This window comes from Haliaeetus albicilla, chromosome 16 (genome assembly GCF_947461875.1).
Source record: "Haliaeetus albicilla chromosome 16, bHalAlb1.1, whole genome shotgun sequence".
In the NCBI taxonomy this organism is placed as follows: Eukaryota; Metazoa; Chordata; class Aves; order Accipitriformes; family Accipitridae; genus Haliaeetus; species Haliaeetus albicilla.
Window position 1 is genome coordinate 8704498 of NC_091498.1, and position 25646 is coordinate 8730143.

Genomic DNA, 25646 nt, shown 5'->3' on the forward strand with positions numbered 1-25646 from the left:
TTACAGGCAATACAGAGATAATGATCACAGATATTGAAAGTCACATAAGCAACATTATATTGGCATTTGTGGTATCTGTGTGGTAGAAGATTAAAATATTGGTCATCATTACTCACACCACAACTTCTCTTCCTAATTATCTGTCATAGTTAAAATGGCTTCAAATTAGATAGTTTAGTCAAATGTTCCAGAAGCTATATGTAACAGACATGCTAGGAAACAAGCAGCACACAGAGGCAATCTTATTTATTTATTTTTAAACCAAGAAAAAGCATTCTGGTTTATTATGTAGTCAACACAAGGAAGTGATAAAATTCAGTCTGGAAAATATATCCAGTTACACCTATCAAGCTTTGTTTGCAACAGGTAAGGCGATGAATTTTGTGACATGCCTTTTTAAAATATGACTAGTGTCATAACCTTCCTGTCATTACACTAATAAATGCACACATCTAAACAGCAGCAATTCCTTGCTGCAGCAACCACCTTCGAACACAAGGTGGTGATGTTACCTGGGCCACCAGGCTAGCCAAAGGAGCAGTAAGAACCTTTTTTGTACTGAACAATTCCTCCCTACCCCAGTGCTGGGCAGCATGCAGCCACACTGCCAGTTTCCACCCTGACTGTGTCTCCTAGGATAAATAGCATTTAAATGCGGTACAGGAAACACTACAGAGTAATTGGAAGGAATATTCCTTTTCAGACAAACACTCCATTCTCACTGGCTTCTTCTGTAAGTGCCTATCTGATGAGCAAGAGAAGTCCTGGACCACAGGAGCTGCATATGCCTGAGGGCCTTACCTGGAAATAAGTGATCTAGTTGCTGCATACCGTGAACAGAAAGGAGTGGGCTAGAGAAAGAAAAGCTGCATGGGCAAGCTGCAGGCATCACAGTGCTTACTGAGACAATAAAAGCATGGTATAAAGTTCAAAGTAGCTGAACTGTGTGTCTTATTGGGTAGTGTTAACAGAGGGAGTCTCTTCACATTGCACAAGGATACATCTGCCGCACTGTGAGATACTGAAGCATTACTTGGGCAGATGCTGAAACAGCTGGGAGAGGGGGAACACAGCAGTGCAGAGGCAAGCATGTTACATGAAGGACTGGCTTCACAACATGAGAGCAGACTGACTGCTAGAACTGTCTACAATGCTTTCCCTGAGTTTATTATAATGTGGGGAGAGATTTGAAGGAATCAGACAGGATGGCAGGCACAGCTCCGTTGTTAGAAGGGGATGTGCTGGAACTTGTAGGCTATAAACCTTGGGAGGCCTGATAAGGGAAACAGAGAGGCGCCGATGTGTTGGAGAATTACTGACCCGTGAGTCATGCTTGATAAAGGGCTGGAACTTAGAGTCTTTTGCAAAAATAGCTTAGTTGCTGACAGTCCAATTGTTAAAGTTTAAGTAGCTACCAATTAGCGCGCCCTGATAAGAACTTTGGAACATAATAACCAATCAGTTTAAAAAACGTATCTTCTAATTTTCTATATAAACGAGTGTTATATACAATAAAACGACACTCTCTCTCTGCTTGCATCAAGCTGTGTCCCATCTCTCAGTCGAGGCATTTTAACACCCTATTCACTTGTGTGCAGTAAGAGAAGCTGCAGGTGCCAGGTTACAACACGTTTGTGCCAAGAATCACTTTTTCAGGCCCCTAGCAAGCAGCTCAGTATCCTCATCTGTCTCTTCTTTCAGAAGTTACTCTTGGTACCATGTTTTAAGTTTCAGGAGGTAGGAACACTTCCAGTCAATACACGTGTGAGATTCAGGACTAAACTAGGATCTATCATTTTTATCTCTAACAGCACTCCTTGACACTACAGTGAAAAGAAATAAAGCTAATTAATTTTGTGAATCCCAGCTCTAGAATATTATTTCTGAACTGTTGCATGTATTCAACCAGCTGACATTGGTTAGTCAATCCTTTAAAAAGTAACAAGTAAGTAGAACAGCACAGCAGACAACTGTTTCAAAGAGGAGTTAGACAGACAACTGCCTGAGGAAAAACAGTAATGAATTTGGGAAGATCAAAGGGGAACTTAGCTTCCATAAAAAGTCTGAAATTCGAAGTTAAAAACTCATGTGGAAAGAACAGGTTTTAGAAGAATAGGTGCAGATGTGCTAGAATATTACTACACTGCCTAAAAATGGACACACACTTTCATTACTCCGTCTCCCTCTTCCTAGAAGCTATCCCCTGCTAGACCAATAGCCTGGTGACAAATACACTGGAGATACTATTTCTTTCTAAAAGGCTCATGAAAACAGTATCAGACTTACAGCTTGTCCATTTGCTTCATAAAGTGGGCATTTTTGTTTGATCTTAGCCAATTCCATATTCACTTGTTTGCTGACCACAGCCATGGGATTTCCTCCTGGAAAACATATTGTATAGTTAACAACAGTACTCCTGCAAAGTTTGTCTGCAATTAAATAAAAATCCCACATTTAAAGCTATTTCAGAGACGAAACACACCAACTCCAGTGAAAAAAGCATTCCAGTGAAGTAGTAGAACACTGCCAAAGGTCTACTCTTCACAGCAATTCTTGCAACAAGGTCATGAAAAAAAAACCCTGCCCACCAACAGTTAAAGGACTGTATGTAAAAAGGGCTGATTATAAAAGCAGAGTCCTAGGGTGGCAGCAACCTTAGTACGATTAAGAGTTTATAGCCATAAATGTATCTTCAAAACATTTGCGAGCAGAGCGTTTGAAAAGCCAAGGAAAGCTCCCACAGCTGCACAGTAATTTCAGAAGTTTTTCTAAGTGTGGTGACATGGAGATGGAACCTAGAGAATTCAGTCCCTAAAAACTTAGTGGAACTCCAACAAGTGATTCTAGTGAATACAATCTATGAAGATGAACCATGTACCCCAACTGTACTTGGAAGATGTGTAACTAAGCAGATTAGAAAACAATCTAGGAGATTCCACATAGAAACATGAGAAAGGCAGAAAGCATTGACTTTAAGCATCCAGAATCACTAAACACTAAAGCCTCTCTTGTAAGCACAGCAGACAAAAGGAAAAGAATGGTCACAAATGGGAAATGGCATAGAGAAGAAACGTGAGCTTCTTCCACAAAATTAACTTTGGGAAAAGATTTTCAGCTCTAGCTTCCCAATGTTCTCTGATTCTGCAATCCAATCAAACCCAGAGCTTTAGTTCAAAATAGAGAGGGATGTTCAGCCACCTAATACTTTCCTGTCTTTGACTGAACAAGCAGAAGAGTGTTTTGAAGTAGGTCTAAATAAGTTCATGTTTTAAGTTCAACAACCTACTAAAAATTTTAGTTCTTCCACAGTTTACTAACAAAATCAGAAAAGATCCTGTAACTTCTTTCACCATCCTGAACCACAAGCTCAACCCCTTTAGTAGTCTTTCCTCCTCACATCTCTTCCAGATTCAAAAATATGAAGGATGTCCTTCAAACCATCTCCTTCACTACATGAATCTTTCTTTCTCCATAGCATATGCTGCCTCATTAAAGGCAAAGGGTAGATTCTTTTGGAAAGGAAACACCCATGATGAATTAAATATAAAAAATATTACAGTCTTTCACTAAGAAACCTTAAATGTCTTTTACCAGGACTGTGCAACTTCAATACTCTGTCTGGAAATAGTTTCTGCATGCAATTTAATAAAGACTAATACGACAGACACCAAGTTTTGGCAGTCAGTAAAAATCAGTTAGGTTTTATTACAGGTTTTATAATATTTTATCATTTCACTGCATTACTGAAGGGTATTCTAATCTAAACACGTGCTCATCTTCTTAGTAGAGTAACCAGTATCAATAATTGATGCCATCCTATAAACCAGCATTAAATAGGAAGAAATACGGCTTGTTTGCCGTTATTTTTACAACTATTTCTGAAATCACTTAGAAAAAGAACTTTTGGGTTTTAAATCCTGACTCTAAGAAGGACTTTCTCTTTAGATTGGCTCTGTTCTTCATTCCCCCTCCTCCCTTTTTTTCCTGTGTAAAAGCAAAAACATATTCTATCTCTTTGGGGTCTCTCCCATCTTATAGCTTTGCTATTTATTTGCTCTTATTAACTTTGCTCTTAGCTACTCAACTAATCCCCTCACTAAATTCCTACTTCTCCATGTTCAGTTTCATGGTTATACTTTGGAAGATCCAAGGGAACAACTAAAAGAGTACCAAGAAATTCAGTCCAAGGACCTGAGCTCAGAGGCCACAGGCAGCTGGGTAAAGCAGCTTTAGAAAAACTTGCTCAGCACATGCAGTGAACCCAATGCAGATACCACCTTTAAAAGGAACTGGGCAGAGGAACAGACACACTAAAGGACAGAATGCCAAGGAAAGAGCAAAGAACTCCACTAAGCACAAGCAACCAGCAAAAGAATGGATCTTCAACAGTTTGATAATGTGACAAGCACCTGTATGACTTCAGTGACCAATGAGAACTATGACACCAACAAAAATCCCAGCTTTTAGTGCAGGCTGCCATCTGTTCTGAAGATTCACTAATGAAAAATACTAACTACCAAAGAGGCTGAACTAGAACGTCTACTTTTTAATAGTTAAAAATACCCAATTATTTTGGCCATGAAAGGAAACAGCATAATGTTTCAGATTTGTAACATCTTGCCCCACAATTTTCCTCCCCGCTTCTTTTTATTCTGAAAAACTCACCAAGTCCTGTTACCACCATTGCTCCTAGATCAGCAACATAGTTCCCTTTGCGAAAGGTAGCAACTCTTCCTCCTACTCGGTCCTTTTAAAAGCACAATATATTAAACCTCCTGTAACATTGGGCAATACACCTTACTTAAACATAATCACTGAAACTTCTACAGAACGTAGTATAAGTATTCTCTGATCCTAAGGTTCAATAAATAGAATGTACACTTTTCCAAGAATCTCTGCAAATGAACACTTGATCTCAATTAATTTGCCTAAGTTAAGGAATAAGATGTTTAAGTTGCATTAAAAAAAAAAAAAAAAAGAAAGAAAAGGAAAGAAAAAGAAAAAGATGCCTAACCTGATTTGGACAGATTTAACTGTATCTACAGTAGGATCTAATGTGATTCTAAAATCAGTCCTTCATTGTCCATGGATAGATTAAGTTACATACTAGATTTCCTCCTCCCACTTCCTACTACAAAATCCAACAGCTATGTAGGAAATTATTCAGCTGTGCTTGAGAAAACTAAATTTTAGGGTTAGAAAAACCATCAGCCAATTACGCCTATCTATTCTCCACAGAAGAGCCAGCTATCAATCAAGAAGATAACCACAAATCAACAGCCCATTTTAGAAGCAGGAGAAAAGTTTTTGATTCTTGACACATACTACCGACTTAAGGATGACACTTATTTTCCTACTGCTTCAAACTTAATAAGGAAAAAAAGCCACCTTTCCCTATTATCAACTAGCTGGATGGTATCAGAGAGAAATATCAATTACAATTGGGCAATGATCCCAAACAGCTACCAATTCATACAAAAATGTAAACTTCTATTTTTAGTAATTATATCAGCAATTCAGAAGCATGTAAACTAACAGTCTAAAAGTTACAGAAAATGAGTGGACACAAAGAAACTACCACCTGAATCACTGAAATCATAATGTGAGAAAACACCAGACAGCCTTAAAAAATAAAAAAATACAGACTACTCAAGAAGAGATGCAGCAGTCTAGAGAAAAATGACTAAAAAATATTGTACATTATTTTAAAACAGCCTCTTGCTGGATCTACCTATTGGTTGTAACAAAGATGCATAGAACAAAACCCAGGTTACAGCACAGATCACCTTCTTTCAGCTTGGGGAAAAAAAAGCCCACAAACCAAAAAAACCACCAAAAGCCCAAAAGCAAACCAACCAACCAAAAAACCCCACAATACATTTAGGTGAGCAAGAGACTCCTAAACAATTAGGTTGTTGTGCTCTCCTTTGCTCTAGTGGTATGGAACCTGTGAAGGACAGAACCAGCAGCTCTTGCACCCTAGCAACAAGAGCAGTAGCTAGCAAAATGAAGAGCCTGAAACATTACTCTAATAAAAAACTTAAGCAGATTATTTTAATCTGTGCTAAAAAAGTGTCAGAATACACAAACAAAATTAAGTCAGGAAGTAAAGCACAAGATAAATTCCAATTTAATTGGTCAATGGATTTATTTATTTTAAATGAGCATCAAGCTGTTCTCAATTGATTAATTATATGAAAAAAACTTTAACTTAAAAAAAAAAAAAAGGAGATTCCACTTAGGGCTGGATATAAAAGAATACCTTATTACTGGAAGAACAATCAGCTACTTCACGTACCGCAAAATGTAGCTCTATATAACTTTAAAGCCTCTGTTAAGCACAAAGTAATAAAGAAGGAAAAGAATTAATGTAGACTTAAAAGGTGCCAAGAAAAATATCCTGCCTGATATTGTGTGGCAATTCCAAACAATGATTCTACTTAACGGGCAGGTTCTTGACATACAGACTTGTGTTCTGCTTTCCAGTAAAAAATCAGTTCCTGATCATGAAAGGAAGAAGATTCCAGCCTGTTACTGGTGTAAGCACATGACACTAGCATCTGACTATACAGTCCACCCCTGAGAAAGCATTAGCCAACTCCCAGTGAGAACAGATACACTCATTTCCTAGTGAGACAAGTTTAGTACTCAGCAATACATCCTGGCTGCCTGTAACCACACACAAGCTTAACCATCTTGGGCATGCTGCTGGGATACTTAGCCTTATTATGCTAGTACTGAATGTGGCTACTGGTTAAGTTTCTGTACGGAAGTAAAATAGCACAGAAATTCATACCCTGGCTTCCAGAACTGTGACATCCATTCCAAAACTCTGCAGCTGGCGAGCTGCTGCCAACCCAGAGACTCCAGAACCAATAATGATCACCTTTCCAGTCTTCTTGGCTAAAGAAAAGGAAAAATAAGTTACAAGCTCTATATGTGCATTCCTACATTGTAAGCGGTCATGTTAAAGTTGCATTTAAGAGATACCAAAACCAAAAAGCAGCTTCCTTCTCATCAGTAGTTCTGACAGAACAAACTCTTTAACAAAATAGCCACAAAAAGAAAATTGAAGTAATTATGTACATAATATGGTAACAGTAAAACACTTTACAATTTTTCTTAATGAGACAGGTACAAGAAAAATACACCAGTAGCGCATCTGTGACAAGGAAGAAAACAGGAGGAAAAATACTTCTGAAGGATAATTGTTTGAACAAGAAACTGATTCTTATTAATTACTGTGGGACAAAGTATCATAGGTTTTATTTCTTTCTGCCCCAGAAGAATAAAACCTAGAAAGGACAGACAAGTTCAGCACTTGTAAAATTCAAGCATCATATAAGAATATAACAGATATAAGTACTGTATTACATTTCTGTCTTTTGTTATTCAAAGGAGGAACAAAGATAACTCATTAAACAGTGACAGTCGCCAAATTATCTACAGAAGATTTGCAAATATTTTCCCTCTCAGTGATTTACCTAAATACATGGCTTCTCCATGCCAAAATAAAAAACATGAACATCTACAGCCAGACAGCTCTCCAGCCTTTTTTTATTTTCTCAGCACTGCAATCCTAAAAAAACCACTCCAAAATTTGTCCTAATAAATCACAGAACAATAAAACAAAACTCTAATTAAAAACAATTTTCAAGTTTCTTACTTGGAAGGGGCTTCACTCTTTTGTAGATACCGAAGTTGATTAGACCATGCCGCTCCAGATAGCTGTGTACTCTGTGAACGAGCACCGTATCACCTACAAAATTGTAATGTTTTAAAATTATTCTGTACATTCGGCAGCACATATGTACTGAAAACATACTCACAAGCAAACGTATCACAGCAGCAACCCAGCAAAGTCACACTGAACACATCCCTTTCTGCACCCCCAGCTACCCTACTGAAGAATCCATCTTCTTGAAGAAGGCTAAGGTTAAAGTTTTCTGGAAACCACAAGCTGTTTTCCGTGCTATACTGCAGTTTTAAATACTGCCTGAACAGCTGTACAGGACGTTAAATGCTTCTATTTATCTAGTGTGGAAGAACACCTTTTCTGAAATTGACAGCAGAAATCTGGTGAACTGCACACAGAACTGTAATGCGATTTGCCAGTATTAAGCCAAGCCATTACTGGAGCAGAGAGTTCTAATTTTTGTTTTTATAAACACAATAATTCACTATTTTGCAATACTTGACAGTGTATCTGCTTTCATTTCAGCATTATTTTCTTCTTTAATTACTTTTTCTTTATTGCTCCCCTCCACCCTGTTCCAGTTTATTGGAATCTTTTTTGAGAAGGGTGAAATGGCCTACATTTGGAAGCAGTAACTCCTTGCTCTTTTACTGCCTTCTTTCATCACAACTAGTCCGTTCAAGTCTTATGCAATTTTTTACTGCCTCCCAGAAAGCTTATGATTAAGAAAATCTCACAGCTGCAAACCACCGTGAAGTTGTAGCAAACTTTAAAAGCTGCATGTGAATTCACTCACAGGAAACTTCTGTAACAACTCATCTTTTTACCAGCTTTTTTGAATTCTGCTAGGGATATATTTCTTTACCAGACAAATGAACTCTAACAAACCTGAAACATGAGCATACTGCAATATCCCATTCTGTACACGAACGCTCATGGAGCTCCGCTAACAAAAGAACCCATCTGAAATCCTCTCTTGATTCTGAGCAGCTTTTCCACAATCAAAACTGAAAAAGAATAGCAATGATACATACAGTATGGTTTTGGCAGTAAGACTTGACTTACTATTATAAGGTGCTTCTAACTGTTGGATAGTTGCCTCAAATGTCAACTGAATCTTTGGGTTATCCAACCAGAGCTGCAGCTGTATTTAAACAAACACAAAGACACATTATATTAAGCAATACAAAAGAGTTATTTACCATGTGCGTGTTTGTTACCAAGTACTGTTAGTAGATGAAACCTTCTAATGAGTTAAACTTTGGCACTGCTATCCAAGCTGCACTGAGCTTTGCCTTCCAGTGTTCTTTAGAGTGCCACAGAATCCATTTTAAATTCCTACACCATTTCAAGTAAGTGGAAATGCATCAAGTTAGCAATCTCCTAATCACACATACAAGAAAACACACACTGAAAGAACAAAAGCTACAAAACTAAAGCACCGGAATGCTTCTATGTACAGCCCTCCTTCCACCTGCATGGCAAGTATGATACATGTGATATTTTAATTGGGCATGCAACACCAGCCAGCATCTGACTTTTCAGCATCAAATTTCATGTTATTTTTGTAAAAGCTACAGAAGTATTTGTCATCTTATGAAGTTTATTTATCTCAGACCTTTAATCATCTAATCCATCTTCACTGATACAAGACACTACCATGGACTACACAGGCCATGTATGTACAAGAAAGAAATGTAGAGGGCAGTTACAGTTCAAAAACCAAGCAGGAAGAGCTGCCTGTGAAATATTAATTATGTCACTTCATGCTAGAAAAAGAAGCACAGAATAACAGAATCACCACTGTTTCCCCAACAGAACTCCTACTTCATGGCATGGATGGCAATAGTTAATAAATAACATTTTACTGTTCAATATCTAGATCAGACATAGCATCTCCACATCATTTTACATTCCAGAATTAGCCACTTATTTAGGTATTTCTCTACAATTGCACTACTGAACTTCACAGCTCCTCACAGATACCAAATTAAAGTGGAAATCATACAAATATAACGAATAGGAAAGATTAAGAAAGAATTTCCATATAATTTGGGAGGCCATTTGAGGCAAATTCCATCTTTAGCATAGTACTCTCTTCCACTTGTTTTCCAAGTAATTTTTAACAATGTTCTTTCTGATAACTTCTGAACGTGGAACTACCCATTTTGTAGTACTATGTACCATAATGCTAAGATTCCATTCTCAGTTGGAAGAGTGCAAAGCCCACAATCTATATTTTTATATATAAATCTTTATGTGTATATATATATACACAATTACTTCCATTATGCACATTAGTTTACTTTTATTTAAAATTAATTTCATCTGCTATGTTATCACCCAGTTACGCATAAGTCTTCATCTTTTGTAGTTTTTGTAGTCCTCATTTTACTACCTAAAATAACTTAGTATGTGCAGCAAATTTCCATTTCTTTACAAATTCCGATTTGTAGACCCCCTATGAATACACAGAACAGTGCAGGCCTTAGAAGATTTTAAAGGCTTCAAACCACACCTGCCCTGCGCTGCCACAACAGATCATTTATCCTTACATTCTGCTTTGTAAATTTTCATGATCTGCTTTAACCAACTGTAATTTAGCAAGAGCTTTTACTGTTTTGGATGGGGTGGTTGGTTTTTTTTTCATTGGTTGGTTGTGATTTTTTGTTGTTGTTTTGGGGTGGGGGGGATTCATGTAGAAGATCACATGAAGTGGATCTCCTTTGTTCACTTTCTCATGAGTCCTTCGAAGAACTCGGACGGACTGTAAAGGATGACTTCCCTTTATAAGAGTGTATTGGTTTTATGTGGCAAGGTTTTGGTAGCGGGGGGGGTTACAGGGGTGACTCCTGTAAGAAGCTGCTGGAAGCTTCCCCTGTGTTCGAGAGAGAGCGAGCCTATACCAGCTGGCTCTAAGATGGACCCGCCGCCGGCCAAGGCCGAGCCAATCAGTGATAGTGGTAACGCCTCTGTGATAACATTTTTAAGAAGGAAAAAAAAAGTTGGGACGTGGAAAACAGCCACCGGAGAGAGGAGTGAGAACATGTAAGAGAAACAAGCCTGCGGACACCAAGGTCAGTGCAGAAGGAGGGGGAGGAGATGCTCCAGGCGCTGGAGCGAAGATTCCCCTGCAGCCCGTGGTGAAGACCCTGGTGAGGCAGGCTGTCCCCCTGCAGTCCAGGGAGGTCCATGGTGGGGCAGATATCCACCTGCAGCCCGTGGAGGACCCCACGCCGGAGCAGGTGGGTTCCTGAAGGAGGCTGTGACCCCGTGGGAACCCTGCGCTGGAGCAGGTTCCTGGCAGGACCTGCGGATCTGTGGAGAGAGGAGCCCACAGAGCAGGTTTTCTGGCAGGACTTGTGACCCCGTGGGGGACCCACGCTGGAGCAGTCTGTGCCTGAAGGACTGCACACCGTGGAAAGGACCCATGCTGGAGCAGTTCGTGAAGAACTGCAGCCCGTGGGAATGGCCCACTTTGGAGAAAGTTCGTGGAGGACTGTCTCCCGTGGGTGGGACCCCACGTTGGAGCAGGGGAAGAGTGTGATGAGCCCTCGCCCTGAGGAGGTGAAGCGGCAGAAAATAACATGTGATGACCGTAAACCCCATCCCTGTCCCCCTTGTGCCGCTGGGGGGGCTTGGTGGAGAAATCCGGGAGTGAAGTTGTGCCCGGGAAGAAGGGAGGGGTGGAGGGAAGGTGTTCTGAGATTTGGTTTTATTTCTCATTTACCTTACTCTGGCTGATTTGTAATAAAAAGTGAGCTAATTTTCCCTAAGCTGAGTCTGTCTTGCCCGTGATGGTAATTAGTGAATGATCTCTCCTGTCCTTATCTCGACCCGCAAGCTTTTTGTTATATTTTTCTCTCCCCTGTCCAGCTGAGGATGGGGGAGTGATAGAACGGCTTTGGTGGGCACCTGGCGTCCAGCCAGGGTCAACCCATCACAAAGAGCTACTGTGAGCCTTCCAAAATGCATTTTTACTTACCACGTCATTCATTCAATTCTTGATTCCATTTGTTACCAGGCAAGTTGGAAATATCAGACTTACTAGTCTAACTCCTTTAACCTCCGGGAACTCTGGGCATTCATGCCTTCTTCAGTATTTTCAAATCCCTTGGTACTGTGCCAGCTACAAGTAATAGGATGCACACTGCAGTTCACAGCTCTTCCAGAGCTCTATTTATATTACCATTTGCTTCATCTGCTGTTCTATAACCTCTGCTATCTTGACTGGAAGAGATTTCGCAAGTCTTCCTTGGAGAGGGATTCCTGCTTAGGGAGTTCTATAAGTTCCTCCATAGCGAATAAGGACCAAAGATCAGCAATGCAGCTTTTCTAGTGCAGGCCTGCAAATACCCCTTCCAAGCATTCCTTTAAATCTCAGTCATTTATTAGTTTCAGGGGAAGGCTTTTCTGCTTCTAATGTAGTTGTAAAAGGACTATTCACTATACATTTTGAGCAAACTGTTTTTCCAACTTTTTGGCTTACCTTGGTCTGTTTTTATGCATCCCATGACTTCCCAAAACTTACAGCTTAGGTTAATTAGAGGGAGATTTCACAGGAATAGCAAAAGTCACGCTCTCAGCATGAAGATGTCCATCATGCATAAATTTTTAATAACTTCAAGTTATTAAGCACTGGGTGCTACCATGGTTAATACACTGTGATGTCCCTTGATCATCTTAAGTCTGTGAAAAAAACTGAATGGTGCATAAGGTGTTTTCTCTCTTAACTATGGTAACAAAGCAATTTTCAAAATATTTCCTGCTTTCCTACTCTTAATTTTTCTAGTGTGACTTAAGTTTTCTAAAACACTCTTTTCTAAGTACAGGAGAAAGCCCTGCACCCTGTTTGTGTGCTGAGGAACTTAAAAGCATTGTCATAATTTAAAAGCACCACCTGCAAAACACAGTATTACTGTTTTACTAAGGTTTAAACTTCAGGCATGCTTGCCTGAACTCAAGTGAATGAAGTCCCCAATGAATTACTTGAATATTGCCCCTTCTTTCTATATTTTAAGTTGCATGTAAGTTTAATGAATTGGCCAGAAATGCTACAAATGTTCAGAAGCAAGAGTTTCATTTCTTCAACATTACAATTTCTTTTATGAAATCAAAGCTGGCAAAGTAACTATTCTGTTCTGGGAATAAGCCACATGACTGGCTTGATGTCTCAGTATTACAGCAACTGAATGCTAAGCAAAGTAAAAAAATAAAAGCTGAGAGGTTTACCTTATTCTAAGCAACAAGGTATTGATTGAATATTATTTTTAAGTGTTCTTTAAACTGGGATTAAGTAATAGAACATTTGCACCAGCTTTCTGTTTGTTTACTTTTAAAAAGCTGTATTAGCTGAATCATGTAGTTTTGATGGCTGTTATGACTGTAATTTGGATATTGTAAATATACTGCAGATTCTTTATGCTGCCTCACAGCACTGCCTCAATCAAGAAATGGATAACACCTTCCTTAGCAACTTAGAGCATGATAGGATGCCAGAAATGAAACCCCACCGTCTCAAAAAAATCGACCAACTGTTAGACATGGTAACTGCCAAAAAGTCTTTGCAAGGTACACAAATGTCCTACCCTTTTTTCATCAATACTTTTACAATAAACTTACGGTGCGGTTCCTGATGTACAGAAACACCTTCTGAGTCTGCTGTGGCCCACTGATTATATCAGGGAAGCAGGCAGCTTCTTGAGATGTCATACGGTCATGTGGAAGTCTACTCTGGAAAGCTGCACCCTCCACACCTACAATAAAAAGACAAGTTGTCTACAGGCACTCCAAAAGGAACTGCTAAATAAGTATTTTTACACTACCCTTCCTAGCCAGTGCATCTAGCCATGACGTGACATGGTGGCCAATATCACGTCATGCTTTCATTTAGTCCTTTTATTTACTTCTGCAAGACATGCACGTTCCCAAGTCAACAGTTCTTTGAATTACAGGTATCATCTAGGGTTAATGAAAAAACTATACTACAGGGGAAAAAAACAAAACAAGACAAAAACCCAAATAAAAACCTGAAAAATAAGAGATACAGGAGCACAGATCAATATAACATATAATATTATATATAAACATATATATAAAATATAATATCAATAAAACATAACTGCTTTAGATGCTGTCCTTCATTTGTGTGGTTTCCAGTTTCTATCAGAATATGAAAAACATTTTGGAACCCATTCAATGCCAAAAGATCTATAAGATACAAGCACAATGCCTACAGTCCCCTCTCACCTGCTTTTCAAGGTTTCATTTGCACTGAACTCCTGAAGCTAGAGGAATGCTCTAGCTTTCCCCTCTCTTTTTGCATATTTTATATATTCACAGCAGGCAGTGCAATGAAATACAATCCTTCTTAGGCTTTTCCTGTGTCCCTTACCCAAGTGCTGTCTACAACCAACAACTACAGATTTCTGACTTTTCCTTTTAAATGCTCCACATAAGAGACTAATGTTGAACATATACAGGAGACATTTTCTCTGTGGAAAGACTTCATTCATAAAGACACCTGTACTTCTATCCATTCAAACACCAGCAATGAAGTAATAATACAGCTATGTACCCTACATTCCTCAATCTCATTTGAATGTTATACTATATATAAAGTAACAAACCAAGACACAGCTGCATAAAGTGCTACAGCACAAGTAGAATGCAGAAAGTGAATCTTGCAGGCACAGCGAGCAAAATGAAATACTGAGATGTGAAATACAACAAGAACAACGTAAATCTTGTATGTCCTAGGAAGTGACTTAAGATCAGGACTGACAGAGGAGAGGACATTCAATCTGGAAAGATATAAGCCAATACATCCCAAGGGGAAAAAAAAACCCCCACAAGTAACACAGTAAGATTAAGATCATTTGCTGAAACTGGAACTGTTCAAAAGAATGTAATAAATATAAAAGAAAATATAAGCTTGCAGTGTGTTACACTAACCAAGACAACTGTCTGAAAGTTTGAAGTTCATGTGCAGAAGTACACGTCACTGTATTGGGGAGAGGAATTCTCTTCTTTCAGTTCTGGTGCAATCATACACACACCTTTAACTTCAAAGCATTTTTACACCCCAAAGGTGAAGAAAAAAATTTAAGCAAGGAAACGGTTGTGAAGCTAAAATAATTCATTCACAAGCAAAGATTAGAGGATCTAACTGTGTGATGACTCAAGGTAAAGAAAACTGTCTATAATGTTTACAGGAATTTTACAACACAAGGAAATTAGTAACAGACGCTACAGAGCACTGCAAGAAAGTAAAATGCAATTAACAATAGGAAAAGTTGACACACCCACAATGCTTCTTGACACTAATATCCAGCTATGGAATAGAAACCCATAGCTCTGCTAGAACATCAGCTTCTCCAGTAATAAACATCCCCCAGTCTTTTCGTTGTCCTTCAGTCTAACACTGGACCAACTGTGCAAACACCTACACGTGAATGCATATGCTAAACTATGAACTCCATAAAATTGTGCACGTAAATCAAACCAAAGTTACCAATTCTCTGATACATTACTAACATTAACAAATCTTAATTAAAGTTCTAGATCATCAAGTGTTAGCAAAGAGCTTGGCAGCACAATTTTCAGAGAATGGCTAAAGACTTGAAATGCTGAACCTGACTCCCTCTTACAGGCTTATGCTAAAATGAGTGTGCCTTCTCCAGATATTTGCTAAAAAGTGTTGACTGTCATGCAGTGATCAACTACCAGGAAACTCTCAGACATGTGGATTTAAGGCAACTCACCAGTTTCTTGAAAAGCTTTGCAATTTATTTCTTCAAACTGAGAAGCCAGAGAAGCTGGCGCTCCCAACAGCCTTGGAAAGAACTCCAAGGTGGGTTTTTTTTGTTGTTGTTTTTTTTCAAAGCCACATGTCCTTTATGGCAATACCTGAACTTTAAAACTAAAATGTCAGAATAGCTCCAGATGAGCACTGGTGTTTAGGAAAACAAAATAAAACAAAACAAAAACACAAAAGGGTTTGACAGCAGAATTTAGAAAAAAATCTAGCTATTATTAGTGAAGATACTGTTTTATTTGGCCCAACCACCAGAAGATCTTTTAAGAACTAAATGTCCTTGAATTTACTTCTGCAACTACACGGCTCAAAGTTAAATCAATTTCAGGCTGATTAAATCCCCCCCAATCCCACACCCTTACTGCTTGCGTTTCATGAAAGCAACACATTAAAGGGAGTACCAGTTCAGAACTACACATGCTTTCCTTAGGGCAGGCAACTCTTTAATGACTGTAGGAATGGATCTGCCTAGACTGGATTCTCATTCCCTCTTCACACACATTCGCGCACACACTTGCCACTTCCTGACATTCAGCATCAGCAACTAATGTGCTCAAGTTTTCATTATCTTCTTCCCCACAGAAGAAATCTTGAGGGATGCTGCTCATTTAAAGACTTACTGAAACTTCTGCAGATGAAAAACACTGAAGGAAAGCTATTGGCTGCTAAATTGGACAATTGCTAAAGCATACCCTCAGCATATATATAAAATGCAAAATATGCAGAGTTTCCAAAGAGCCAATGCCTACCTAAAAATGAAATAGGCAATGCACCCTTAAACCCACAATCTATAACAGTCAAATTCTGTGCAAGTGGTAAGATCCAAAACATAACTTGGCTCCTTTACTCAGAACGGCAAGGATGCACTCTCAGATTAATATCTTGAAGTTGTATTTGCTTCAAAAAGAGCAACTTGGAGGTACAGAATAGGTTGTGGAGCCTTCAACTCCTTTGCTTAAAACCCTAGTCCTCAATCGTCAAGTGAGAGCGAAAGCGGCAGAGTTGGAGGAAGATTTTCAGTAGCATTCTAAGTACTTAAAGATACCAATTCTGTGAATTAAGCAGTAAGTGCATACTGCTAGCATCAGTACTTAGGTCAAATGGCAAATGCAATTCACAATCCAGTCCACTGAGAAGCAGACTATGAATCTCCTCAACAGATAAACCTCCTGGGCTAACCACTGGTACACAGCTCAAGCACAAACCCTTTCAAAAGAAAAAACAAAAACAAAGGAGCAAAAAGGTACTCCACACTGTTTCTTCAGCAAATTAGAAAAAAGGTCTACTGTGCTGAAGCCCAGGGCTTTCTGTGTCATTCTAGGTGGTAGAAACTGGCTAGGTAAAAAATATCTTTTTGCACGTTTGAACTCCTCTGAACATGGAGAGGAGTGGAGGGATGAGAGATCGGCCTGAGGGATTTCAACATACGTTAGCGTCCTTTTCCATAGTTGGTACAGAACTCAACTGAAATTTGAAAATACCCTCGCTTTTTTAACAGGTGGGTAAAAAACTCCTGTATCTCTTGCTAAATTCTGGACAACCACACCCATGCGCACTTGCAAGCATCAATCCCTAACTTGGCGGCTCTTGCTACTAAGTGGCAAGCATCAAACGCCACCCTCACCTGATGCTTGGCCGTCTCCATACCCTCCAGAATTGTCGTCTTGAAGTCCTCCTGCTTGCCCTGTGGAAGGAAAGAGGAGAACTCAGGGACCTTACTCCATAAGTTAAACCATACTGGACATAAAGGCCCGGCAGTTGGCGTTTTAGGTATTAAATTTCACCAACTAACTAAACCCATTTTCTGAGAATCCCGTCTTCTGGAACCTAGGTTCAGGGTACCAAACTCTGTAGTCTTCTAGTGTCATCCATGTTACTGGAACGCTTTACATCAGACTTTATGAGAAATAAAGTAGTACACAATATGTAGCATTCCTGGTGGCTAAATACTTATGATCAACTTCATTAATGGCTAGGATTTGAATAATAAGATTACATTTCTTACTGCCAAGATCTGGTGGACGGATACCATCAGATTCTATGGATCTCAAACCATAAGAATTTGATAATCTTGCCCTTGGTACTCCCGAGTGTCCCCATATGCAAGGGGATAGTTTGAACCATTCTGAAAAGCCTCTCACTTTCAAGAGAGCCTATTTTTTTTTTTGCCACAAACCCTTCCCTGAAGCTTGATGATGGAACTTTTTTGAAAGGCTCAGACCACTTGTTTTGGCTTCAGCGCTCTTGATACACCAACAATGTTCTAACAGACTAAGACCACCTTTGAAGCAAAGTACATGTCAATACCACTGATCAGTAACGTGATCAACACCCAGCACTGAAAGACATTGGTCTTTCAACGTATCCAAGGCTGGAAACATGAGGAAAGGCAAAGCACTCATCTAAAAGATCTGAAGAAGTCTCAAAATTACCTTAGCCTGCATCTAAGTCCTAAATAGCAGCCTTCACAGAACTACAACACAACCAGGAACAGAGCATTTCTACAACAGAGATGAGTACAGCTGCAATGTCTGCAGGAACAAAGCCAATATAGGTCACCTCACACACTGCTAACCTTCACAGGAGATGCTAGCTCCAAGTTTAGCTTGCAAGTGATATTCTTCCAGAGTCAGATGTTTGCCTGAAGTCTTGTCACCTCCAGAGAGCAGGAAGTCGTGGAACACTACAGAGACAGCTGAACACTGTTCAGCTAGCTGCTCCTGTAACAAGGTTCCTTCAAACTAAGTGCTTCAACAGTCAGCAAATTGGGTGTTTTCTAAAGTCCAAACAAACCCCCACTGAAACAAACTGCTGAGGTCAAGGTAGCAAATGGAACAGTCACTTCCTAGAGCACAAGTGGTCAGGGTGTCATCTCTAAACATGTAAGAGTAAGGTCTAACCTGAGGCTGAACACACAATTGTTAAGATTACTCTTCAGAGTTTGGGATTGGGTCGACAATTTTGCCAGAATGTAATTTGAGGCTCTTAGGGGATACACTAACTTAAAAGAATTTCACCTGAACTACAAATTTAACCCCTAAAGCAAGACACAGAGAATGAAACAAATATCTTCATACTTCGATAGCCTGGAGTAACATCTGGAATATTGTAACAATACACATCTACAGATAATATAAAATAGGAACTGAAACAAGAAAGACATTTTCACTCAGCTACAGTAGAGGAGCAATAGTAACTACTTTTATATAATCAGTCTACCAGCAGGGAAGTTCAGAAACTCACAAGAGAGACCATGACAAATAATTGTATTTTGACATGCCTCAGAAGTCCCAAAGCCAGGATTCTCTGAACTAATATATCTGCAATAGCAAGAGAAAATTCCTCACTTCATCTACACTTTAAGTACTTTATTCTGCTGGGAACATTGCAAGATCTGCTATCTCTTCTGGGAGAGAGTAACAGAACTCAAACATCAATATTCACAGTCCAGCACAGGCCTTTAATTTGCAGGAAAAGTTACACTTGTGCCTTCCGTAAGTTAAGAAATTGAAAAAATGCTGACATCAGCCTGTGGCATTCATTGTCCCTGAATTAGCACTGACAATGAGTAGAGGGGACAAAATTGCTCTGGGTTTACTTACAAAAAGAAATCAGTATTTTCCTCTTCTGTTAATAACAGCTAAACCAAACCATTTTCAGTTTTAGGTCAAAAAAAAGTATCACTATTACTGCTTGCTTGGACATAATTCTGAAAGCTACCCAGTCTGAGTACAGAAGTGTGGAAACAAGGTCTACTAGTGCAGATAGCCTCTCCTTCCCCATAAGAAAGTCATGTTCCAGCTGCAGAGGAACAAAGCAGCAAGCAAACTGCTGACCCATGTTAACAACAAATTACTGCAGCTGAACACATGTGCAAGAGCAGAATCTGCTGAAAGTCTCAAGGCAACTGAATAACAGACCATGAGCTGAACAGCAATCAGAAAGGTCTACAAAGGAGTCCACTTCATACAATCATCCACTGTCTTAAAATAAAGAATAGTGGCACAAGATTACCACTGAGTACTGAATTTAATTAGGAAAACAGACAAGTTGGATGAAAGACAGAGACAGAGTACCACTAAGTTTTGACTATTCACTTGACATTAATCTGGATCATAGTCAGTCTCACACTTCCTTGGAAAACAGTAGCTAGGAACACAAGATTACCACAAAGTAAGAACACTGACAAAACTAAAAAGACAGGAGCTGGTAAAGAAAACCTTCAGAAAGCTATAAGAATGAAAATCCAATTTGGTGAGGGCAAACAAAAAAGATCCTTAGTGGAGAAAAACAAAAGCAGCAAGCTCCTTAATTTCAAAAGGGATATTGGCAAATAACACAAATGTCATTCAACACTGAAAGTGAGTTTGGAAGCCTTTTACTATCAGACAATATTTCTCAAGTAAAAAAAGAGGAGAGACACTTTAAGGAAATTACCTTAAACATGAAATACTGTTACGCCTTTTAAAACTGCTCTGCAGTAACATGCAGTAAATCTTGCAAATCTAGATGATAACAATCTGCATAGCCAAAACATCTGGAATTCCCCACAGCTGAACACAATAAGCAAGCCCACCCCAAGTAAGAACCGCATTTTGCTGTCACCTAAAGTGTGGTACTTAATAACCTCCTTCTACTGTAAACTGTCTGTGAGGACAGACTAATGAAATACCAGCTACTGTCACTATTACATTCTTAAGTTTGCACAATTAGGCTTTTCAACACAAAAGGTCATAACCTATAACATGACAGCTTTACACCTCTACTGCATTACCTATGTTTTTGCAGGCTTTAAACATACAGAGGAAATTATTAAGGTCTGCAATGAGACTAAATTAACAGTAATACACAAGCTAACTTTTTGTATTTTGTTAAATTTTCAATATGCAAACCTGCTCTAGTATTGCTGTACTATTTAATATTTCTTATTGAACACATATTTTTGCTTCAAAGAAGTCACAGAGGGAGAAAACCTCAATTATAAACATTGTTTCTATATACAGGAGACTCCATGCCTCTTCCTGCTAACGGTTGTTTGAATTAGAAGTTTCAATGCACTTTAACAGCCAGCATAGATGACCTGACGCTCTTGATGCCTACATTAATAAAGACAAAGATAGAGAGACCCACCAATGTATATAATTTCAGAAGCCTTTAAAAATACGGCAAGACTAGCTATGGAATGACAACTGAAAATCTGTCACCTTTCTACATCACTGCTTCATGCATATCACAGGATTTCTAGGAATGGAGAAAGGATATGATGATGTGAAATCTACTTATTTCTAAGCAGCTAGATATAGCCTGTTTTAAATTTGGTTGTATTTAGACAACTAAATATAGTGCTTGCAGAGTAACTGCTTAACAGACTGTTGTGTGTATAGAACAGCATGAGTTTATCACTGCCTATCTTCCATGTTTCTTCCTTCATGGGGTAAAACACTACTTCATTGACTATGTCTCAAACTGATTTCAATAATCATTCTTAGAGCCACAAAATGGCATCTAAGAAATATCAAAAGTGTATTAATATTAGGTCTCAAGGATTAAACTCAAAGTGTAAGCTAACTTAAATAGTAAACTTAAGATACTTTCTTAATTACACCTATTAAAATTCCATTTTTTGACAGATCAACTACAAGTACGGGCAGGGATGATTTTTATCATTGCAAATATTTCAGTCAAGCATATGAGCTATGGTATTCCTGTATCAAGCCAGGAGCCAACAGCTGCAGCTGAGGAGAGATTACAGGGGCAAATCCTAAGAGATAAAACACAACTGTGGCTTTTAATATATTTTCTGAATCCGAAGGCAAGCATCCCCGAATTGACTTCAATCCTATTGTCTAAGTTCTCAAACCTGCCAGCCAAAAAGAAGCCAATTAAGAGCAGTAGAACTGAAGACTAGCAGTTATTCACATCAGTGATGAACCAGCAAAAGTTCAACTACTAGATTTCAGCTATTGTCTAAAACCAACTAGCACACACATCATCTCATGAAATCTCTCCAACAGCTAAACTTTGCAAAAGTATGATTTTGTAGATAGTAGACTGATGCACCAACACCAGACCTAACTAATGGTGGTAGCTGTAAACACAACAGAGGTAAAGAATGGATAGGGTACTGCTAATACCATAAATTTCAAAAGCTGCTTCCTGAACAAGACTGACCAAAAAAAATTCCCAATGTAAAGTGAAGCTTTACAACTCTGTCAAAGGTAATGAGAAAAGCACTGAAGTTTAAACAAACAGTATCCAACCAGAACTTAAGGTTAGAGTCATAGTTTAAAGCCACAGGAATCACTGTACATTAAATTTGTTCTCCTGTATAGCAAACCCCCCATAAATCTAACCTCTTTTCTTTCAGAAGAATAAGTAAATGTTGGTACATGAGCAGGTGTGGCAACTAAGTGCCAAAGAGGCTATTCTGGTCAATAAGCTTCCAAAGACATGTCAATAAAGATCATAAGAATCTAGTATAAGAGGTTTAGCTTAGTTTGGAATTACATCATGCTTATACCCATCTTTATCAGGCTGCTCTTCTGCATTTTTCCCCTCCTTTCACATATAGGGCCAGCAAAGAAAACACTGCAAAACAATCATTCAAAATCAATCAAAACCAGACACAGGATTCGTGACGCTGCACCTGACCCTGCTTAATTTCTGGCAGTAAAACAGGTAAGTAGTGTCAGAGGAGAAGGTCTCTCTTTACTCACCAGATGGCTCCTCTGGCTCACTTTCATTCTCTTCTTCTGCAGGAGCTGGCGGTGGTGGTGGTGGTAGTTTTTTCTCTTTCTCAGCTTTAGCATTTCTCTCTTCTTCAGAGTAATACTCATCTTCTGACAGGTTTGCAAGACTCTCATCCATCTCTCTATACTCCACCTGTAAAAAGCACAACAGAGGATAAACACACTGAAGATACTGGTAAGTCTCACTACTAAAATGAACACTGCAAGCAACAAAATTGCTTACAGCTCAGAGAAAAGGCCTGAGTTACCTTGTCCAGAGTCTTATTACAGCTACCATGTTATAAAATCTTCAATAGCTTAACAAGTTCCATGTGTTTTTACCTCCACTAAAAAAAAAAAGTCTTCAGCACCCAACTGTCCAGTAGTAGGAACTTTCTACTCATATTGAGCCCAGCTTATGTGTATTTGTTATATCATCATTTAACCTCTCTAGTTGCCTTCCCCTCCCTCACCTCCCTGTCAAACTCAAGGATAACAAATTGCCTCTGTGCCTATTCCATATGTTCCAACTTGAATTTATCTGTCAAACATGGGTGACCACAACTGTACACAAGATTTCCTGAGGAAATCCCACTCATGTCCTGTACACAGATGTATCTTGCACAGAGAGTCTCCCGTTTACTGGAAATCTTGCCCTCATACAGAGGATCACATTTGCCTCCTCTCCAGGATGGTCACACTAGTGGCTCAACACAAGACTGAAAAAAACCCCCACCCAACTTTATTGCCATATATGTTTTGTTCTGTTCTCCAGTAAAAATAAATAATATTACCAGCTAAAAAGAGTCACTCCAACTTAAAGAAACATGGAAACCCCAAGAAATAACCTAGAAAGGATGCATCTCATACTGTTTAATAAACCAAGTTTTTTTCTAAAGTAAGAAAGCTTTGTATATTGCTATTGAATTTCCCTACCTGTTGGAAAGGAAAAAAAGGACTTCTCACAATATGCAGCCTTGGGAAAAATAAAGCGAAAGCAGCTAGTGTACCTCCAACATTCTACAGGTCAGCTTCTCCCATGAGATGACAAAAGCAACTCTGCATTTCTCATCAAAAAAATGACAAATCTTTCACAGTTGAAGTTCAGTCATTAAGAAAGGGCAATAATGGGTACATTTCAAAGTAGCATTGGGAAGCCCGTGTATAGGAAAGCCTAAATTCAGTAACATGCTAACACACTCCATGATCTTCTACCTTTCAAATATTTACGTTCATTCCATCCTGTCCAGCACATTCAGTTTTTCATGCTGTTGAGCAAATGTTGCACCACTAGGACCTTTTGTGATCTCCCACTCTGAAGCAAGTTACAACGATCCCACAGCATCACAAGAACAGTATGACAGGTATTTGAAACTAACACTAGTTATGCCCTAAGGCCCTCTAAAGCCTTCCATCCTCCTTAAGCTCACACAACTGTCAGAGAACAATCAAGTCCTATAAAAACCTAAGCTTTTTGCTAGGTTTATTTTTAACATGGATACCCTCCCCAACTGAGTTCACACCACAAACATTCGCAGTAAGACAACTTTGTGCTAGACTGAAGTGATCATGGGGATATACTGTGTTAAAAGAGATAAATGCCCTTAGCAAAGAGGCATTGCCAATGCAGAGAAACATCACTGAAATACAACCCACAGATAGTGCCCTAATTCCTACTTTTTAACAGACCACTATAAAGCAAGTAAAAACCAGGTATGCTGCCTCTGAAGATCACAGAATCACAGAATGGTTTGGATCAGAAGGGACCTTTGAAGATCACCTGGTCCAACCCCCCTTCCATGGGCAGAGACATCTTTCACTAGATCAGGTTGCTCAAAGCCCCATCCAGCCTGACCTTGAACGCTTCCAATGATGGGGGATCCACAACTTCTCTGGGCAACCTGTTCCAGTGTCTCACCACCCTCATTGTAAAAAATTTCTTCCTTATGTCCAATCTACATCTACCCTCTTTCAGTTTAAAAGATGCACCAGACTGACCTACCCAACAGTTCCTATACGCAAAGGACTAGTCCAGCTATCTTGTCACATAAGAGCTCTGAAGAGCAAGACATTCAATGCTACAGCTACAGTACAACAGACATAGTTCCTGAAAGTAATTTCAGCTTCCATATCAAACACACCCAGCTCTAGGCACAGCCAAGATCTTCAAAGTCTTCTGCAACAAGGTTTCTGAGAAAAAGTTTCAGAAAAAAAAGGTAATGTTCTCAGATGTTCAGAATAAGATATGAGAATTACATGCCACAGGCCCAAGTTATTGGAAGCTATTTACAGTCTTTAGATTCCATTGCTAAATCTCACCCTTAACACAGCACTGGCTCAACTCTTCAATGCCAACTGAGGGAAGCTGAAGAACGGTGGACTGAGTGTGGCCATCACCTTTATACCTTGCAATACCAGCATCATTCCATGCACATAATCCCCAAGACAAGCTGCACCCACACACCCCTAGTAACAACAGGAAAGTGCTCACGAAAACGTAAGATAACAAAAACTCAGATGTAATGCTAGGGTGTGTTTGGTTCTTTTTTTACTGCTCAGTATCTGACCAGGAAGCCCTACAAAGTTCCGAGGACTGTTGCAGACTGCTCTCCTTTATGGAACTGCACAAGTTCTCCCCAGACCTTATGAAGGTCAGCTGTGACAACACAAGACCTCATTAGCTTCTTGCACATCTGCACGTTTATCCTGCAGGAGAACTCCCCTCCATGGGCAGCACCCGCACCCCACGCACCGGCGCCGCCCGGTAACGCCCGCCCGGGCCAGAGAAGTCTGCTCAGCCCAGCGCCCCCCCCACCCCCCGGGCAGGGAGCGGTCTCGGGGACTCCCGGCCCGCCGCCCGCCCGCCCGGCCCCTTCCCCGGGAGCCGTCCCGGGCGGCGCGAACCGCCTCACGGAGGGGCAGGGCCCGGCAGCCCAACAGCCAGAGCACGCGCCACCCGCCAGACCCCCCTCCCGCTCCAGGCCGGCAGGGCCGGGCCCGTAGCCCAAGCACCCCGCCCTCCCCCACCTACTTTGGCCCGCTTGCGGCGGCTGGTCCTGCGACCCTCGGGGGTCTCGGCGATGCCAGTGGTTTCGGCGCTGGGCGCAGGGGCGGCGCCGGCGGCTGGCGGCTCGGACAGACCGCCCGGGGGCGAGGCCCGCGGCGGTTCCTTCTTGCGCGGAGTGCGCTCCGCAGCCCCGCCGCTCTCGGCAGAGGAGCCCAGGGCCCCCGCCGCGGCGGGAGGAGGCACCGGCGCCTCAGGCCCGCCCTCGCCGCCCGCCGCCGCCTCCGCGGCCTTCTTTCCCCCCGACAGCATCGCCCCGGCCGTGCCGCGCCGCCCCGCACAAAGGAGGCCGCGAGCGGGCTGGCGGCACCTCCTCCTGACGTCACCTCCGGGCCGCGGCGC

The 25646-nt window shown here is 40.3% G+C and overlaps 1 protein-coding gene across 4 annotated transcripts in view; it reads right to left on the reverse strand.

The window, feature by feature from the left end:
* KDM1A (lysine demethylase 1A) overlaps window positions 1-25609 on the reverse strand; it is a 58764-nt gene extending 33155 nt beyond the window's left edge. The window contains exons 1-9 of one of the 4 annotated variants that reach the window (XM_069803459.1): window positions 25272-25609; window positions 22229-22394; window positions 17137-17196; window positions 13319-13452; window positions 8762-8840; window positions 7667-7759; window positions 6797-6903; window positions 4666-4747; window positions 2287-2381 (exon numbers count right to left, since the gene is read on the reverse strand). In XM_069803459.1, coding sequence (XP_069659560.1) covers window positions 2287-2381; window positions 4666-4747; window positions 6797-6903; window positions 7667-7759; window positions 8762-8840; window positions 13319-13452; window positions 17137-17196; window positions 22229-22394; window positions 25272-25556 — 1101 coding nt within the window. In that variant the 5' untranslated portion in view covers window positions 25557-25609. The remainder of the gene's footprint in view (window positions 1-2286; window positions 2382-4665; window positions 4748-6796; window positions 6904-7666; window positions 7760-8761; window positions 8841-13318; window positions 13453-17136; window positions 17197-22228; window positions 22395-25271) is intronic. The other 3 variants (XM_069803457.1, XM_069803458.1, XM_069803460.1) reach the window with 3 other exon arrangements.
* Window positions 25610-25646: the final 37 nt, after the last annotated feature.